The sequence below is a fragment of the Venturia canescens genome, chromosome 3 (assembly GCF_019457755.1).
Source record: "Venturia canescens isolate UGA chromosome 3, ASM1945775v1, whole genome shotgun sequence".
In the NCBI taxonomy this organism is placed as follows: Eukaryota; Metazoa; Arthropoda; class Insecta; order Hymenoptera; family Ichneumonidae; genus Venturia; species Venturia canescens.
In genome coordinates, this window is record NC_057423.1 from 15,063,701 (window position 1) to 15,083,844 (window position 20,144).

General features: G+C 39.4%; 1 protein-coding gene across 7 annotated transcripts in view; it reads right to left on the reverse strand.

Annotated features, from left to right (window-relative positions):
- Positions 1-20,144, reverse strand: part of Ufd4 (ubiquitin fusion-degradation 4-like) — a 25,990-nt gene continuing 5,846 nt past the window's right edge. For 2 of the 7 annotated variants that reach the window (XM_043413607.1, XM_043413608.1), the window contains exons 6-24: positions 18,082-19,144; positions 15,469-15,865; positions 14,580-14,615; positions 13,833-14,099; positions 12,433-12,986; positions 11,907-12,181; positions 11,580-11,832; positions 10,719-11,097; positions 8,825-9,111; positions 8,131-8,391; positions 7,754-7,961; positions 7,371-7,571; positions 6,961-7,217; positions 6,496-6,669; positions 6,114-6,329; positions 5,718-5,962; positions 3,853-4,423; positions 2,538-3,577; positions 1-2,384 (exon numbers count right to left, since the gene is read on the reverse strand). In XM_043413607.1, coding sequence (XP_043269542.1) covers positions 2,102-2,384; positions 2,538-3,577; positions 3,853-4,423; positions 5,718-5,962; positions 6,114-6,329; positions 6,496-6,669; positions 6,961-7,217; positions 7,371-7,571; positions 7,754-7,961; positions 8,131-8,391; positions 8,825-9,111; positions 10,719-11,097; positions 11,580-11,832; positions 11,907-12,181; positions 12,433-12,986; positions 13,833-14,099; positions 14,580-14,615; positions 15,469-15,865; positions 18,082-19,144 — 6,967 coding nt within the window. In that variant the 3' untranslated portion in view covers positions 1-2,101. The remainder of the gene's footprint in view (positions 2,385-2,537; positions 3,578-3,852; positions 4,424-5,717; positions 5,963-6,113; positions 6,330-6,495; positions 6,670-6,960; positions 7,218-7,370; positions 7,572-7,753; positions 7,962-8,130; positions 8,392-8,824; positions 9,112-10,718; positions 11,098-11,579; positions 11,833-11,906; positions 12,182-12,432; positions 12,987-13,832; positions 14,100-14,579; positions 14,616-15,468; positions 15,866-18,081; positions 19,145-20,144) is intronic. The other 5 variants (XM_043413609.1, XM_043413610.1, XM_043413611.1 and 2 more) reach the window with 5 other exon arrangements.

Sequence of the window (20,144 nt, forward strand, 5' to 3'; positions counted from 1 at the left end):
TACATTTTTTTCAATCTTTTTATTCTTCTCCCCAAGAATCAATAATAATTTATAATACAGTAATAGTAACTATTCTTCGTTATTTTTTTCCTTTTTTCGATATCATTAATCTTTTCTCACATTTATATTATCTTTTATATCTCTCGTCTAAACACTATTACAGGTATACTTTTTTTTTTCCATGTTTCTATAATTATAATTATCTTGTGAGCATTAAGTAGCGTATCGTACAAATATGCATAGTGCCGGACTCACCAATTTTTCTTTATTATTTTTGTTCTCTCTTCTTTTCTCCGTTAGAGCAAAATAAAATCATGTTTTGGTTTCGATTCTTTGCCAAACCCGATTACACACATTTCTTCCTTCCACTACTGAACCGCAAGTGCGTAAGGACACTCGAACGAACGGTAATTTTTAATCTTAATCAGTTTTTGCTATGTCAAAAGTACGACGGGTGATTGGTCATAGAAGCATTTTTCATCATTGTTTACGAAGAATACAAATTTTATGGCGTTTTACGGTGGACGCCCAACTGTTTAATTGATCATAATTCTTGAAAATTTAAATCACTCGTCGCGTCTACTTTTTATGATGAAATAACATCATTACGATGGAGGTATCCCTGTCGTTAAAAATATAATTATTCATCGATCTCCGTTTCTCAGTCGCTCGTTATACATCGCGATGAACAATTTCTAAGCAGCCGGTACTCAGATTTTTTCCTTTATTTATAAAAAGTCAATCGTTGAACGAGGGGAGATCCTCGAATTTCTATTGACTTTTGGATTAGAGAGAAAACGCGTGGATCTTTGACATACCGAATCTCGAAAGTAATGCGACATTTATATTCATTTTTTTTCGTTTAATCTCTGCCACAAAGATTGACTGTTGTAACGTAGACAAAAAGTTTCCAACTGGAATGAGCAGTACTTGAATGTCTCACGAAGATACGACGAAGTAATTATGAAAAGACAAATAAAATATTTCAGTTTTCGTTTCAACAATTATTAATCGTTATTATAATTCAAACAATATTCACAATGATTATTTCACGACGATTATCGAATATACATTCTGAATTATTTCGTTAAGTATCGCGAATGATTTCCGCTCGCAAATGCCATCATCATGCGAAAAATTATTCTTTTCTTTTAATAGACCATCCACCGTGTTTGTTCCTTCATCAATCCTTGAACATCTGACCGGAGATTGAAAAAAAAATAGATGACATATAGAACATCATACGATTGACTTCTGGAGCGATGAAAAAAAAAAACAAAACAAAACAAAAGACAAATAGTTTTACAAAGTACCAGCAACGCCGTAGCAGGAAAATAAATGTGCATCGTGAGTAAAGAAAAGTCTGGTCGCAGAAACAAAGTGGCAGAGAGATCTTATAGGTAGAGAAAAAAATAGAATTGGAAAGAGAGGAAGAGAAAGAGAGTGACGAGAGAGCCTGTGAAATTCATGTCAAGCACCTACGAAGGATTGAAGCTGAACTTACGATTATCTCTCCTGAATAAATTTAGGAAAGACACGCGAAATTGTATTTCGCCGTACATGAATAGCGTTTAATTTTTTTGCCCTTCATCCTTGTCTTTGCATGTAGTAGTATGCATATCGCGAGTCTCTAAATTCTAAAGTTCCCGGAACTCGTAAAACAGGGATTTTCTCAGCTTCAAGCTAAACCAGAACATTGTTGTTTTTTAGCCCTTGTACTCTCTCGATTGCTTCAATGTTAATTGATTTCTCCTAATAAAACATACGGATTCGTAGGAGTTTGGTCGTCTAGTGCCCGGTTACCACTGTGAGTCATGTCAGAGTAAATTCCTTCGCAGATCCTCGAATTCTTAAAAATTAGAGCACTGAAGGCCGTGTACTAAACTTCTTACGTGGATTAATATCGTTCGCTCCTCTTCGTCAAGCAACGATTCTTTCATTCCCGTTAACCATGATTTCGTTGCGGGATTTATATCGACGTGCTTGAATTATTATTATTATTCATGTATTTTCCGTTCCTCCTCTTTTTCCCTTTCAACGGTTACCGTAAATGAACTTTTCTATTTTTCGATTTCTCTTCTGTCTACGATCAAAGGAGACCTTAGTTCAGATGAAAACCTCTTTCTCGCGTCGCAGCCAAGAGTCTCTCTTTTAAAATATCTTCGGTAGGATACTCTGGTAGCTTCAAATAATGAACGCATGTATTCACAGACGGATAACCACCTGAGCCCGCATCGACTTTACGCACAACCGTCAGTCTTGGATGCAAATTACATAAGCCACCGGGTGGCAGGGCCGAACAACCAGTGGCAAATTGTAGAAAAGCCTTACGCTCGGGTCCCGTGAGTGATACGAGAACGTTGACGAATCTCTGGAATCCGGGACTGTAAAAAGAAAAACACATTGTTAGAGTCACAAGAAAATATATTATATTATTGGATCAGTCAAAATTTACATCACGGCTTTGAAAATAGACGAGAAGAAAATATCGTTTCATTGGTAAATGATAAAAGTAAAGATAACTGAAATGTACATACCTCTCTCTCGTATAACCGAGTTTCGGCTCGGTATAATTGAGCAAATCCTCTCTGGTCCACTGTGGGTTTTGTTCGCCGCAGAGCATAGCCCTAATCTCTTCGGGACTGAACGCATGTAGTTTTTCCATAGGGAAAACTTTGGAGAAACCTGCACGAAAAGCTTCCATCTGTTTGGCTATACCGCGATCGAGGCAATAACTAATAGTTGATTCGGCATATTCTCGGGCATTTTCGATCGTGACGGGAATATCAGCACCGTCTTCAAGAAGCTCAATGTGCTCGTGATCGAAAATCTTTGAGCCTGGTGAATAGGTCATCGTTAGAGCCAAATCTTCGATCGTAACTTGGGCACCGGACGGATGGTTTATGAGAAGAAGATTGCTGTCCTCTTGATCGATGTTACAACCATCGGAGAGAGTTCTGTCACGTCGATTTGTAAGAGCTTGTATTTCACGAAGGAATTCGCCCCTTACGTTGTCAACTTGAACAAGATCATCCAGATCCAATATACCCTCGTACCACGGACTTGGTTCTAGAGAAGAATAAGTTCCTTCGGTTTCACCCTCTTCGGAAATAAAACTACTAGCCATACTCGATGATATACTCTCTTGAGTCACGCCCGTTAAGCCGATACGTTCATTCACATTGTTCGTGATATCACCTCTGCACATGAGCTTGAGGAAAGGTCGTGACAGCGGCAAATCAACAAGTCTATTATCTTGCAAAACTTTGGCAAGAAAAACGCCCAAGAACCAAAAGTATTTGACAGCGCGAGCGCAAGCTGCCGACTCCTGGGGTAATGGTGCCGGGAATAAACCCGAAGGACGGTTCACGTAGTAACCCGGTGGACGTACTTGCTCGTCCGATGGACAAGAGTGTGTATGATCGGTCGGATCTTCGTCGTCGCACAGCCATAGACCCAAATCTTTTCGCTGTAGCTCCGCTGCTACGAGTGCGAAAAATTCAAGGGTCGGCCCGAGACCGGTGCCTTCTTCACCAACAAACTCAACCTCCAGTATACTTTTTCGACTCGCGTGTACCTGAAACAATTAACGCTTCTTGGTTATTTCTACTCTTTCGTTCACCAAATTTTACCTATACACGTACACACACAATCCAAGGATGGAAAAATATGCAAGTCTTGTCTCACGTTAAATCAATCAATCGTGTTTCACTGCAACTCCCGAGAAATTTTTGAAAAAAACTAATTTCGCCACTTTTTTCAACTTTGCGTTAAGGGTAACGTGTTAAGGGCAACGCTTTCGGCTGCATCAACAATAAGAGCAGATAAGAAAAAAAAAGAAACAAATATTACCTTCAATACTTGTTCCGCCCAATCCAACAATTTATCTCCCCTCGGAACACTGACTCTCTCATGTTTCAGTCTGCCAACGCGGAATTCGTGACTGTCATCGCGTCTAGGACTAAGACCCGGTGCTCTCTGTCTCTCTAGTACGGCATCACGCTGCGTCTGCAGCCAAACGATGGAGCGGGAAGCTCCAAAAGCGGTGCAACTGAAGTATAATCGTCGAGTCTCGAAGGGCAATAGGAAAGGACAACTTCGGGCAAGTTCTTCGCACCATGTAGGCAATGCACCGGCCGCCAATGCTAACGGATCCTGAATCTGTTGTACGACTTTGTTCGTTATTTTTTTCGACGTAAAATCGTCCGGATTGACCCAACACGCTTCGCTCTCCTCATCTTCGTTGAAACTGTCGTTTCGATCATCACGCGATGTGCTCAATACAAATACATGTCGCAATAATTGCAATACATCCTCAACCGTACAGACGTTTGTGTTTGGCGCTGAATTCCTCGAGTACAGCGTGACGATCGGGGTTGCACGACCCGAAGATTCCTCATCTTTGGCCTCTTTGTAAATTATTCTGTCAACACAAGAATTCATTATGTTTACGTCATAGCGGAAGTCCGTTGGATGGTAAAAATATCTCGAATACATGTTATCCGTTTAAGGTGATCTATCACTTGCGTGAGTGCGAGAGAGATAGCTGCAGAATGGTTGCACGGTTTACTCTAACATGCTTGATTTTTTGAGAAAAATAAAAGTTACACCTCGCTCTCTGATAAAGTGAGAATAGCGTGTAACTCATTTTTTTTTCAAACTCGAAATAAACCATCCAACAGGATTTTTACCGACTGAACAAGTGATAGATCACCTTAAGAGATCATGTATTTTAGATTCACAATTGAGAAGCTTTAAGGCGATGGAGCAGTCGCTATCTCGTCACCGTGAGTGCAAAAGAGATAGCTGCAATTTTCGAAATTGAATATGTTCGATACGGTTTGATCAATAAAAAAAAGTCCCTGTCAGCGTATTTTTGCCATCTTTCCGCGTCCGCTGACAGAGCCTTTTTTTGATTAGTCAAATGACAGCGGAGAATTTTCATTTCGAAAATTCGAGGTGAGGTTAGGTGACTGATCCTTTACCTTAAAAGCAAGCATCGATTAAAAATATCTTTGATATATATTATTAAGGAGGGTGGCTACATTCGTCAAAATGATAAGAAATTGATCAAATTTGGTGATAATGTTCTTCAACATCAAGTGCGAAGACACAATTTTTTTCAAAATTTTCTTCTGCTTAGTTATCGAGTAATTACGCATTAAAGCAGATTTCTTATGCCCGGAATGTATACCTGGAAACGCTATGCTTATACACGTGAACTTTAGTGATCAATTACTCGATAACTGTACAGAAGAAAAATCTTAAAAAATTTGTATTGTCAAATTTGGCACTAAAGAATATGTTCACCAAATTTTATTAAATTCTTATCATTTTGAAATTTTTCATGTATTTAACATGGTTTAGCATGGCAAGATTGTATCGTCGCTATCCACCCTCCTTAATAACTCTTTCTAGACACACTGGATACTAATGATCTGGACTTATTTTTCCGAGTCACAAAGCCCTACGATTCCTCGTATGAAATATTTTGAAAACTACAATTTTTTATAATTACATTTACGATTACAGGTCTCAACTATATTGGAAATATGAAAAATTATGTTTTCCTCAGTAAAATACTCCATATTCCAGAAATCAAAATTTTTTATATATTTTTGTTCAATAACTCAATCAAGTATTTTCCAAATATTTGATCTTTAGACGCCACAACAAATGAAGATACACATTGAAAAATCAATTTAAATGTCACTCACGTATATGTAGGTTCCCATATTCTTCTTAGTTTTTCCTGTCTGCTACCGAGCTCCGTCATTTGCATAAGCTCCTGTACGGCTTGGAAAATACTCGAATGTGGATCGGAAAGTGGTAATTCAACGTCCGGCACTTCCGGCAGTCCTGGTCCTTTTAGCGAGAGTGAGAGTCTTGGCATTGATGTCGCACCAACTCGGGTACTAGATTGCGTTTCGCTACCTGGTGGCGGAACTTCAAGATCCGTGGTCTAATATTTAATAAATATTTTTAAGGTTAGCTGACATCAAATTTCCATATGGGGGACAAATTAATATTGAAACAAAAATGTATTGAAACGACAATTTGAACGCTGAGGTCGATTTCAAGGCTCAACAATACTGAAATCTAAGGAAACGTACTTGATTGATGTTCGTTCGACCTGGACGTGGATCAAAGGCTGGTATGAGTGCTGAGAATTGACGCTTCAATACAAACTCATCGTCCCATGCTCGTCTTTTGCTACTCTGTGGTGCTTCTTCGTCCATGAAAGTTGTGAGAAGATTTTGACTAACCATGACTTCTTCATACTCGCCCTCACCACCTTCGCCTTCTTCCTCATTCTCCTCATCCTCTTCCTGCAATTAGAAGCCACAAGAATCAGTAAAAACTATTTCATATTTTTCCACCGTATCATAACTCTTACTCAATATTTATGAAAGTGTAATCGCCATTTCTTTTTGCGCGTTACAAACGTCGATAAAATATTTCTGTCAAACTGGATAACATCAAGAATTTACGTACTTCTTGATCGTTTTCATCGTTATCGTCATCTTCCTCCGCCAATACACCATCTTCGTCATCTTCAAGTTCACCAAGAAGTGTAGGCCCACCAGCTGCACGAACTCCACCGACTGAGGAGCCAGCCACTCCCCCGCAAGACTCCAAAAAGTCTTCGAGACTAATCTGCAGCCACAACTTCTCATTACATTAAAATGAAGCCTCTACGTCGACTAATAATTCAGGCTCGCTTAATTTTTCTTCTTTTGCTCTCATTCGAACAACTCTATACCTCTATAGTCAAAAACATTCGTCGACGGCCAATAGAGGCGAAACGCTCTATCGGTAATATATATATTTTCAAACCATATTCGTTCGACACTATAATTTTTTGATAATTTTTTGACATCAAAATTAAAACTATATATTGCTCGATTAAGCTTCCTCAATGAACGTGGGTTAATAGAATATAAATAACAATTTTCTCACCTGTTCGCTGTCACTACTAGTGCTCGTTAGTGACATTGTTAACGCTTGTCCCAGTCCGGCTCCGGTAGTGGTTGTTACACCGCTTCCAGCGACTTGGCCGCTACTCGTCAAACTAGGGTAGCTCTGAGCGGTACTTAGCAAGCCACCAGGAAAGTTGGAACTAAGTGCTAACCTGACAAGGCTGGAGACAGAATTTGGTCCCCTCGAATTCGAGCCTGAATTCGAATTTGGTGCAATGTGCTGACCACCGGACGGTCCTAAAAATGATTATATCGTCCACTGAGTTAATATGGAAACATGAGGAATGGAGTAGGAAAAGAGCGACGAATCCACACCGTCGCCTTTGGGAAAAATTTAATGAGAAAATAGTGAAAATTAGAGACTCTTAGAAGGATTTTTTGAAGACTGACCTAAAGTGCGTCTTCGAGCCATTGCAGCAAAAGTTTCCAGCAAACCCGTTGCGGTTGCCGGTTCCGAGGTCTGATTAGCGTCGGAACAAGCAAGGTTGGGCACGGACACTGACATGGGATTTGTTACGACAACGGGACATCCTCCGCTTGGATTTTGAGAGGATGAACTGGCCTCTTTGTCCCGTCCGCATTCTTTAGTCGCTGGGGTTTTTACGGGGGAAGGAAAAACAATTAGTTCCATTTTCAATAAAAAATGACTTTCTGCTTTTGTGAGGTGTTTGTTCGAGATGAATCCGTTGGTCGTTTTATATTGTTAGATCCGAGTAAAGATCAAATCAAATAAGAGACGAAAGGCGAAAGAACACGAAAACATAAAAACGTACCATCGGTCGTTGTTGGGTGATGTCTCGGTACCGGTCGTATTCTCAAAGAGCTTTCTTCGCTCTCGCCAGAAACGCTGATTCTAACAGGTACCAAACCGAGTAATTCACCGCTTAAGAAACTGTTAGTATTATTACGTAATCTGTCGGCACCCTCGCGTAAACGATCAATGACCTCGGCGGCCTCGAGACTCAACAAGCCGCTGGCAGACTGCAAGAAACAAAATGTTAGATAACAAACATTGAAAAAGTAACTCTCCCCCAAATCTCTCGGCCTCGTCGACGTCTTTTGCGGAAGAAGAGGGTGGTGGTGGGAAGGATGAAACCCGGGCGTTTCCACAGTCAGCAATCTTTTTCTATCTTATTCTTCTATGTGTTACCTTGTTTCCTCGCGCTGTGGTGAAAAATGGCTTTGAACTGCTCGAAGCTCGGTTGCTATTGCTGTTCGCCGAACAATCTGTATTCAGAGCGAGACTCTCGACGATCGTAGCGAGATCGCTGGTTACCGTAGTTTCCGGTCGAGGATGTAAAACGACCGATAATTCACCGGTACTGGACGCACCACCTTCACCGGTTACCGCAACAACGGCTTCGGCACGTGCCACTGACAACACGCTCTCGGCTATCGATTCCGCTGCCTGCTGCATTTATAACGCCTCAGTATCTCTATTTTTTACCGTTTATATGTTACGCGACCCTGGCATCTGGTATTCTTTCACGTCGCAACATGCGTTATCGTTCATAAAATTAGCGCCCATATTCTTACCGACGATAAAGTAATTTTATCAAAAAAACATTACAATTTCATTGATATTTTACGCAAAAATCAAGATTTTATTGGAAGGTATTTTCGAAAGTTGCTTTCTCTTTACATCCTCAATACGAAATCCCCGAAACGTCGTGATTTTGAATCTGTGCACTAATTTTATTTTTTAGTATGGAGGAAAACAGTTGGAAACTTTAGAAAAATGTTTTTTTTTTCTCGAAAATATATCCTGATATCCTTCGAAAAAATATTCTCCGTGTGATCTAACTGTTTTCATTTGCGTAAACGAATTTTGGGATTGTTATTACCTTGGCTGCAAGATTGTCAGCGCTGGCTGCTTGATCTGTCGAAGCAACGGATCCCCGCATTCCAACATCCGTACAATCAGGCAAACTTGGAGTACTGCTGGACTTTCTTCCTGTAAGTACACCAGAACCGTTCTTGTTTTTAGACGAGCTCTCAGAATCAATACCCGTGCCTACGAGCCTCAAATCGTATTTTCCTTCAGCCCCCATGCGATAAGAGTTTGAGCCGCCATGATCCCATGTTACATCAATCCATCCGTTGTGAAGATCTCCGGTTACGGAGCCTTCGCCTGGAAAAGTTAAATAAGTGTTTACAAATAAATGTTTGTTGACACACCAAAATTTGACCACTACCTTGCCTCAACATTCTTGGAATGGCGTTTTATTGAAAAAATGACCATCTGAATTAGAAAAACGTAGAAATAAATTCTTCGAAAGAGTAATTAAAAACTTTTGGAGCCAAAATAAAAATTTTCTTCAATTTTTAACGTATTAGGTGTATGACTCAATTTTCACAGATTTTTTCTTAACCTTAAGACTATATTAAAAAAAAAAGAAATTTCGCGGTCTTTTGTGATTTTTTAAGGATCGGACACAAGAGCTTAGAACACCAAACGATAAGGCTATGCAAGTTACATAACCTCTCAGAATCGTAAAGTTTGCGATGGAGACTGATAAACAGCACATTCGTCACTACATTTTATACGAATTACAACAAGGAAAAAATGCTTCTCAAGGATGGGAATCAATTTGTAGTGTTCTTGGTGACGACGTTGTATCTTATGAAACATGTAATTATTGGTACAAACGTTTTAGAAGTGGTAATTTTGATCTTAGTGACCAGCCACGCCCTGGGCAGCCTCGAAAGTTTGAAGATGCGGAATTGCAAGCTTTACTAGATGAGGACTCGACGCAAACACAAAAAGAGCTTGCAGCTTAATTAGGAGTCACCCAAACAGCTATTTCCAAGCGTTTGCACCAAATGGCAAAAATTCATGAACTTGGAAGATGGGTCCCACATGTGTTGACCGAACACAATCTAGGTCAACGTATGAACACGTGTCTTTTACTACTTGCCCGGCAACAAAAAAAGGACTTCTTGTGAAAAATTGTGACGGGTGATGAGAAGTACATCTTTTACGAGAATTCCAAACGTAAAAAGTCGTGGGTAGATTCCGGGCAACCCTCTACATCGACGCCGAAACCGAACAGCCACTTAAAGAACGTTCTTCTGTGTATCTGGTGAGACATGAAGGGTGTGCCTTACTATGAACTTCTGGAAACTGGTCAGACGGTGACAGCGGAGCGCTACAGTCGACAGTTGAACAAATTGAGCGAAGGATCAGAAAAGGCCATTTAGTGGGCAAGAAAGCCGGCAAGTCATACTGTTGCATGACAACGCTCGACCTCACGTTGCTCGCGCGACTCAAAAAACCCTTTTGGATTTGGGATGGGAAGTTCTCCCGCACGCGGCATATTCACCAGACTTGGCACCATCTGATTTTCATTTGTTCCGTTCAATGCAGCACGGCTTAGAGGATAAACAGTTCAAAACGTTGGATGATGTGCGGAAATTCGTCGATGATTTTATCGCTTCGAAGCCTGCAAGTTTCTTTCGCGATGGCATCCGTATGCTACTTGATAGATGGCGCAAGGTCATAGAGCACGGTGGACAATATATTCAAGACTAAGTTCGTTGTTTGCTATTTTTTTATAATTAAAAAAACTACTTATGAATCTGTAAAAATTGAGTCATACACCTAATTTCAAGCGAACGTTATGAGTTTTCAGATATAAATTTGCAATAGAAAACCGATGATAATTATAAACTCAACGAAAAGACTGATTCAGTTGTAAGAAATTTTTTCTCCGATATCAAAAATTGAACGTTTCTAACCTGGCGGTACACCATCTTGATCTTTCCATTTCCAATCGAGACCTCTCGCAACTCGAGCCCCAGCAACTAAATGTCTGAGAACTTGAGTTCTGATCAATCTTCGTTGACGTCGAACACCAGCTTCGGCTTCGCGGGCCGCACGTCCAAGATCCTCGCAAACCCCAGTCACTTCTCCGTAAACCTCGAAACCCGAGACTGACAAATAATGCGTTTGACCCGAGGCATTCTTTCCTGTTTGTTGTAAGCGCAAATGTCGCCAGCCCTGTGTCTCGTCACCGGGTGGTTCGAGCGTCCACGTCGCTGTACTTCCGGGCTCGTTCAATGAACAATCATCAACATGCGTGTTCAACGTTGTCCAATTTATTCCATCTTTTGAAGCCTACGGAAGTTAACGATTTTTAAATAAAAAATATATTTGTGATTGGATGATATCCAATAAGATCTCATTATTAGGAATTTCGGGAGCACTTATTTCAAGTAGCTATCTTTTTTTGAAACTTTCGATCAATCATATTTTAAAAAATGGAATGTAAACATGCGCACTATTTGAAACTTCCCGAAGTAATTTTTTTTTTTCTTTCATATCGATAGGCCCGTAGAATAGATTTTTGGTTAAGAATCCATTTCATTATTTTTAATTTCTTTTTAACATATTGTGAAGAGAATACGCTTTTTATGAATTACATTTCTCGAGACCGGATGTCAAAACCGTCATGTTTAAGTGCAATTTTTGTAACAGGTGAAATGAATTTTTTCAAAGCAATTCCTGATTCAGAAGTAAAATAAAAGCGAATTTATATTGTAGAATACGAATTCAAAATGAAGAAAATTGGCAATTTTTTCATTTTCGTTCGTGCATACCTGAAACAACCAATTCCTCAGTGCACTTCGACCATATCCTCTCGCGTGTCTCAGTGAATAAGCGCTTGGGATGAGCCAAACTCCCAAATCGATCGAAAACCAAGCTCTTTTGTCGTCATTCGTATGACAATTAAGTGCAGACGGATCGCGACTCAAAATATCTTCGAGATGACCGTACGGCAAACTACGACCATCACTTGAAGTTACGACTACCAGACCGTACTGCCCTGGGTTAACCCACTCCGCAGAAGTTCTGGAAAAAATGGCTCATAAATATAATCCAATTGGAAAAAAATCACGAACGCATCGCACGAAAATTTAACTTACTTTGCATTCGTTCCGATCCAATAAATAACACCATTTTCATCAAAATCATGTTGATATTGGAAAGTCGTTTTGTTACCCTCCTTCAATTTTTTGACGAAGGTGAACGTGGATCTATCGTGATCGTGCCACTGTTTTGCGATCATTTTCAGCAAGTGATTTTCCAGCTGTTGAATTGTACTCAGAGGCTCAATTTTTAAACTTCTTCCGGATCTGTCGATCAAAGCACTCTCCCCAGGAGCTTTCTCTAAACGGAAACGCAATCTTCTTGTGAGAATCTGGAAAAGAGAGCAGAAGGTTAAAAAATCTGTGGTATCATATTGAATACAAAGTTAGTACACAAGAAACTGAATTAAGCAAAAGCGAAAACTAATTTGTGCGTTGTGCGTACTTTATGGGAATTGAAAAATATTAAACTGGATATTAGAGTTCCTCGTATCCGGTAATTGCAAATGGAGAATTCAATGGAGGAAATCTTTGTTCTACATTGGAATAAATTAATTCTGTATGATTTGGTTGAAAAACTTGCCTGTAGTCCGTATCCCGAACCAGGTGTATCGTAAAGGTAAACAGGCAATTTTTCTATTGATTCCAGCACGGAAACGAGCTTTTGTACCAATATTTTGGCAGAGCTACCGTGATTAGCCGTGTCCTTGGATTTGAAGCAATTTTTGAAAACCGCTATTCTCTGCATTCTTAATTTAGTAGCGCGAAGCGAAGGTGGCTGTGAATTTGGCGGACCAGCCAAAAGTGCGAGCAATGCTTGAACGAGACCGCTCGAGTGCAACTCGTACGCGGACACTCGTCCTTCCTCGTTCAACAAGGCTTTTAATTCCTCCAAAGCACTCTGTAACACTGATCGCCATTCTCGATTGCCCGATTGTTGCTTTTGACACGCTTTTTCAACTTGATTCACTATGGCGCTTAATTTTGCGACAACACCGCGCGGTTGTGCCTGGGCCGCTTTGAAATAACTTTCATATATCTCTTGAGCTTGTGCCTTTACTTTTTGCTTTATAGCCTCAATCTTTGATCTCAATCGTTTGCCGCGCTTTCCTGCCCACCCTGCTGCAAAATCGGGACCTAAAACCAAAAAAATAACATTTTTACATGCTGAAATCAGTAATGTTGATCATCCTCACGATTTTGATTTCGGCTTAATCGAATAATATCCAAAGGAAGAAAATGAAAAAAATGAAGAATAACGGCGTAGTCATAGAAACGGAATCGTACTTGATTCTTTTCTTAGTGTTAACTGAAAAAAAATGGAGATTGCCGTTTTCACCTCAGTTTTATTCTATATATATTCAATAACCACCGAAATTTACTTCATTCACTGATAATATACTCGGCGAGCCTCAAGCCAACAGACGACAAACACGAGTGTCAATATACTTATCCCGAAACTCTACCGAATCTCTTGATAATTCTATTTTGACACAATGATTCGAAAATTCGACAAACAGATGTAGCACCAAAACCTCCGTTTCATCAGAATTCTGTTAGATCAATCATAACGGTATTTTACTCAAGTAACAAATCATTTTATTCGTAGCACAGAACGCATTAGTTAACTTGGACGAAGTTTTGAGAGTTTTCAAGATGGTCCTAATAAAAAATTTCACTGAATGCTTTCAGAAGATTTTTATCCAAATTTCCACAATTCATGTTAGTTCGTAAGTACGTATCATCTGGAAAACGGCGAGTTTTGGAAAGATTCATCTTTTTCTGTATTTTCGAATGTACAAAAAATTCTCATACGTAAAAAAATTCAGCAGCAGATAAATATTGCGTTTACTATTATTTTCGACATTCATATTTGATAGGAGAAAGAAATAATCGAATATGAGGCATCTTTTGAAGTGCGTGCATTTTCGTTACACCGAAAGAAACTTATCATCAGAGTTCCGTAGTTCCGAATAAACATACCCAAGCTCGTTTCCGCCGTGAAAGAGTGTTTCGTTCCGCGATTTGATTCGAAGATAAATCCAGGCAAGTCTTCCCTGAGTATGGTCGCTTGTTGCTGACCGTCGCTGTTGTGAATGCATAATTCGCTCTCCTTTCGACTCGAAAGCGCCCAATTTCCTACAACGAGTCTAGTCGTGCCTGGTCGGGAAAGTACGGGTTGACTCACCGAATTGGGTTTCACTTGGCCACGCGCTCGTTGCAATTTTTCCAAAAACTCGCCTCTGTTTTCTGCAATGTAGGAATCAACTTGTTTGTTATAAAATATCAAAATTTTAGTGCTTTTGCTATTTTGTTTCACAGTACAACTACGTCACAAGTTCAAGGTTGCTTGGCAGGTGCGTTAAAAAATAGCAATGAATTCGAAAACATCGCCATCGACTTGATACTCCGAATTATACCGCAATAATAATTATATCTGCTATAGCAACAACAATTCTAATACCGTATCAAGTAAACAGACAAAAAAATACTCGGACAAGGCTTCAGTGAATAAAAATTGGACGATTTTATTCATCATCCTTCAACTTTCGATATGTGGACTTTTCACAATGAAGAAAAGCATGAGTTAGTTATTATTAGCACACATGGTAGAAACATTACGAAATTGTTACGAGGTTTCTATTACTAAATGTGTTGTATATTCTCATAACATAAAATATACGGATACGTAATCGATAATTCGATACTCTCGTTTGACGAGCGACCTACCTTCGGTAGTGAGCGATTCTGTGTTCCTCCCCTTTCCTGTAGGCAGTTAGTAAAAACCAGTTATTGTCTAAACTAATCCCCACCCTTTCGTTAATCACAGATGAACGTGACAAATGAAATAAGAAATATTTTAAAAACGAGCTGGAAATCGAGTTTGAAGACAGGAACTTTTCGGTATTTCGAATCATATTGACATTTGAATTGACGATTGAAATATGGAGCAAAAATCTTTCGAGGGGAGAATCTGAATTAGAATTCTGAGAACGCATCGTTGTCACGAGTTTCTTTTCTAAATGAAACGGGCCGTATAAAAACTCTTATAATGTTTCATAAATAACATTGAAAGTTTTCTTGCTGAAATTACATGAATATGACATTATAAGTCATTATTTTAATTGACAAGATTTATGCCTTCACCTCAAGATATGCACCCATAAAAATACAATTAAGCTATCATGAACTTTTATTATTGCTCAAATCTGAAATGAAACTTCCCAAAAGTGTGGAAACAATCTTTCAACTTGGGTATCACTTTCAACATGCTAACTTCGCACCAAGTCCTAGCAGAAAACTGCCAAATTATTGTAGCGTAGAACAACTTCAAATAAATTTTACGCTCTACAACAGAGACAAAGAATATCTACTCCAGATTTGCCCCTGCACAAATTTCATCCATTCGACAAACATGGACGAATGCTCGCTTCAAACTAACCCAAAATACGACCTCTTCTCAGCATGAACATTGTAAAAAAAAAATAATGCCCAACTCTATTGATGTCCGTATCGATAAATGAATGAACTTGGAAAACAAATCTCATATTGTTCTTATCATTAATGACTTATCTGCAGTAAATTCGTCAAAAAAGAAAAAGTCACGTAAAAATCTTACCTGTCGAATCGCTTCCGCCTTCAGGGCTACCGCTTGAGTACATTGTCGCCAATTTACCATCGAGAATGAATCTGAACCATCCGTTACTTCCATTGGACAATTCTAGCGCTGCAGCGTCCGACCAAACGTACAAACAATCGCGTCCACGACAAATGCACCAATCGCGCCAATGATACGCTCTTCCGACCAACAATTCCCGAGCGTCTTCCATGCGATGTTCCTCGCCTGTTTGAGTCGGTTCGTTTTCTGGTTCTGGAACAGTTTCTTGAGGTCCAGCAAGAGCTGCCACTTTCGAAAAAACTCCCAAACGTGCGAAATGCTCCAAAAACTCGTCCTTTCCCTTCACCATCAGATCCTGTATCATCTGTAGAACGATCAAATGGCCGTCCTCGTCCTCCTGTTCATATGAAATAACAAAAAGAGAGCCACATCGTTTTAAACAAGTTCGGACGGTCGTTGAGAAGCAGATTTGTAACAAACGCGTCGCGTAAGCAAGTCGGAGCAAATCTAAAGAAAAAAAAAACAATAAATTATCCCCGGAGCGTCCTGCTCAATTGATGTGCTATACAAAATAGTTATTGATTTTCCACGATCGAGTTTACACAGAACCAACATTCTCTAAGAATGGATAACACATGTTATAAATATCAAAAATTAAGGAAATGATTAATAGACTGTTTAAACAAAAACTTGAACAAATAAAGACAGTTTATCGTTGTATGAAATGAATTTGTTATTTTTTTTTTATAAAACTATCCGTTCGGTGCCTCAGAAATCACGTCTTTGTGATATGGAATCTTTTTAAAAAAACACGAGGACACTAAAGATTTATTTTTCATGTCCAACATTGTTATCGGGAATCGATGTAAAATTTCAAAGCTGGCTGAATTTGAAGAGATTTTTGTAAGACAGTGCGTCGTGACTTCCAAAATTCGGATCCAATGGGAATTCTGACTAAGAAATATTTAAGAAACTCATCACGTATTTCTGGTGATATTAATGATTACGGAAGCAGTCGTGTCATTTCCGGTCGCTCAGACGCCAGACAAGATTCACGCCCTTCCTGGTTGCTCAGGCCTTTAATTAACAGTTACAATCTAAACAAAAACAATAAAAATCACTATTTGCAGGCAGACATTTTATGAGTAGCACAATCCAAACCAGGATGAAACATTTCCATACTGCCCAACAAAATAATTGGGTAAGTAAAATTTTTTTTCGTTGTTCTCGGACAGGCTCTCAGGATCAACATGTTATTGCGTATATTAACGAATTAAAAGTTATTCAACGTGTATACACGTTTTTTTTGGTTCTATCTATTCCCAAGTCAACTTTTCTTCGTGCCTGATCCACCTCCGGCTTTCAAGTATGAAGAGTCGTGTCAATTTTCAGGGTCGTAAGCGCGGGCAGCGTTATTAACTGTTTTATTGTCTCAATCGATTTTTCTTTCAACCCTCAAAGGATGTTTGTGGCTCTGGCGTAGTTTAAAATGCGAGAAAAACGATTTTAGTATGTTTTCTACGAGGTGGAAATACTGTCTTCGTAGGAGCTAAAAAAGTGATCCTGCCTCCTTGCGTGGAGAAGTAAAAAAGAAAATGTAATCAGTAAAAACTGGGAAATTGCTTCGACGGTAAGGCTGTTAAAGAATACATGCGAATAGGGTTTAATTTTACGTTAGATCACACGCTTCGTGACAATGATGGATAAATAAATAGAATAAAAACATAATGAGAGTAGTGGAATTAGCTCACTTTTGTGTTAATAAATTCGTAAGAGTTCAATACGTTGAAACTATGAATAAATTCGTCATACAGAACGCGTAATAGATATAACGAACGGTCCCGAGGGTCCGGAAGGACGATACAGGATTTTAATTAATTTAATATCGAGTAAGCTAAGGGCTCCACGCTCTTTCCAACAACGGTTCAAATACGATCGTTCCCTGAATTAGAATCTTCATTCGTATGGTCTATTATTGAGGATTTTCAACCACATTTTCTGTTTAAAGAAGAACAAGGTCGAAATATTTTTGCATTGCGTGGAGCTCTCTACGAAAAAAAAAAAAAAAAAAAAAAAAAAAAAAACAGAATAAAATATGATTTTGGGGATTTGAGCTAGCGAAGTGCAAATAGAAAGAACAACGGATTTTACCGTTTTCTCGATAATGTAGTTCTGGGAACTGGAAGACTTGCGAGACGTAAGGCAGGGCAATTTGGGGCCAACGATCGACTTGAGAGGCGGAGGCGGTGGTGGCGATGCCTTTATCTCAATTTCCTGTGAACAATCTTGGGCTAAGTCATAAAAAGCACTGTCTGCCTGCTCATAATCAGCCTGATTTTCCACTCTTTTTCCTTTCATTTAACCATTGTGTCCGGTAAAGTGTCCTTAAGGATCGAAGATTTTGTTGAGAAAAGTGAAAGAAACTCGGGAAAAGAGTTCTACTGAGGCTTTCAGGGATAAGCTATAATTATCAGGATTCCCAGGTTCACTGAACAGCTCCTTTGAAAAATTTCGTCTCGTTTTTTATCGAACGATGGAACGACGAAAGGAAAGAAAAAAGAAATGATCGTCGTTCTTAAGAGAACGAAAAGCAGGGCGTCATTCCGTACTCACCTCGTTGTCGAGTACGTTGGCAATTACTTCGACGAGCATAGCTCCGCATCCGGAAGTTTTGTCGGACCCACAAGTCTCAACGAGTAGTTCAGGTTGTATGTAATGTACCATTTTCCGTATCAAGCTTAAGCTTGCTTTTCTCACGCTGGATAACATGGTAGATTGGAAAGTGGTGCAGAAAACAGGAAGCAATCTTCGTAGATAAACCGGCGCCATTTCGGGGTCACCTTTCGGTTCGGTGAAATCTTCGACTTCGGTATCAGGTTTTCTGTGTTCTTGGTTGGGAGGCAACATCCATTCGCCGGGTGATTGTAAAATGGCGGCAACTTCGCGATGCCCTTCGTCAACGCGTTCGCGAGCTTTGTCGAGAGGTGTTTTACCGTCTTCGTCACGCAAATCAGGATTAGCACCGTGTCTCAATAAAACTTTAGCGATCGCTGGACGCCCGAAACAAGCGGCGTAATGTAAACTCGATGAACGTTGACCCTTGTTGACGTCGGCGCCACGGTCGCACAAAAATTCTACCATCTCTTGAGTGCCAAAAGCAGATGCCCAATTCAACAAGGTCTGACCTACGTCGTCCATGAAATTCACTTCTATTCCACCAGAATCGATCGCTTCGATCAAAGCATCTGTGTCCTTCGATCGTATACAATCGATCAATTGTCTGTGCGATTTTTCACCGGCGCTATCGAGGCGCCTTAATCTTGGTAACAACGGTCCCGCGGCTCCTCCCCCTCCTGTGCCACGGCCTAACGCCGATCTACCTTCGAACAAGAGAACCAAAAGCAGATCCACCAGTCTCATCGAATCGAGAGCGCATCTCTCGTCACCCTTAAGTGCTTTCTCTATCGCATCCGGTAATTCGGATCGAAGAAGATTATGCGTTATCGATGGTGATCCCCGGCAGAGAGTTGACAATAAACTTATTATCGTTGATACTGAGGCGCATGATTTTGGCTCGGGTACCGGCATCGTTGACGAAGCACTCGAAGGCGGCGGGGTTTTCGGATTCCCCGAGGAAGTCGATACCGCCGTTCCTGGTCCAGCGGCGTTTGATAACCTGGTAATCATGTTCAGTTTGTATTTAAATAAATATCAAATATTTCATTTGTTTTATTCCGATCTAAAAAGCGTCCTCTTCATCGATATTTTGAAAGAAAAAAAAAACAGGTATCAAATTATATTCTCGATCCGGATTTTTGCATGGTAGTAAAATTCGCCTCCATTTTTATCTTTCGCAATTTTTACATTTCTTGGGGACATTATCGTTTTTCAAGTCATCCGGAAGGGGTAACAAATTCTGAACAATTTTTGACGCAAAATATAAAAACTTTACGAACATCGGAAAAACACAAAATCGTTACGTTTTAAGGGCGTGAACTTGAACATCGTTCTCCATATCGATCCATATTGAATACAACGTGAACGTAACAGGAGTTACACGTAGGTGTAGATATGAATATTTCATTTGATCCATCAAAATCGATTGTGGAGTTTATTCATTTCTGAAAAACGTACTTAACTATATGTGAAATCAATCATGTTACAATTGATAATCGTTTTACCGCCATTTCCCTAATTCTTTCTAATAGGCGCTTTTAATTGTCGTCGAAAACAAAAAATCTTCAGCAAATTACAATTTCGGTTCGTTTTTGTTACCGAAAATTTCCTTCTATCGAATTCCCCCAAATTTGAAAAAGAAAATTCCGAAAAAATCACTAATATTTATATGCTGTTGTGAAAGAATTACCATCACACACGCGATATTTCATGAACATTCCAACCATCAGTTTTTCAAATAACGTCTTCAAAAAAAGCCACAAATAAGAAGAAATCCAGAAAAATATTTCAAAGTGTGTGAAAAATCGATAAGTTTATTTGAAATTTCAAATGAAAAAAATTAGCTTGATTATTTGTTAATATTTTTTACAACTATATTTCAATTTTTTTTGTATGATTCCATTATCGTCTCTCGATATTTCGTAACTCCTTTCTGCAATGTTCTGAAATTTTTAAGAAATGAAAGTATGACTAGGAATAAATATAAACGAATCATGCTC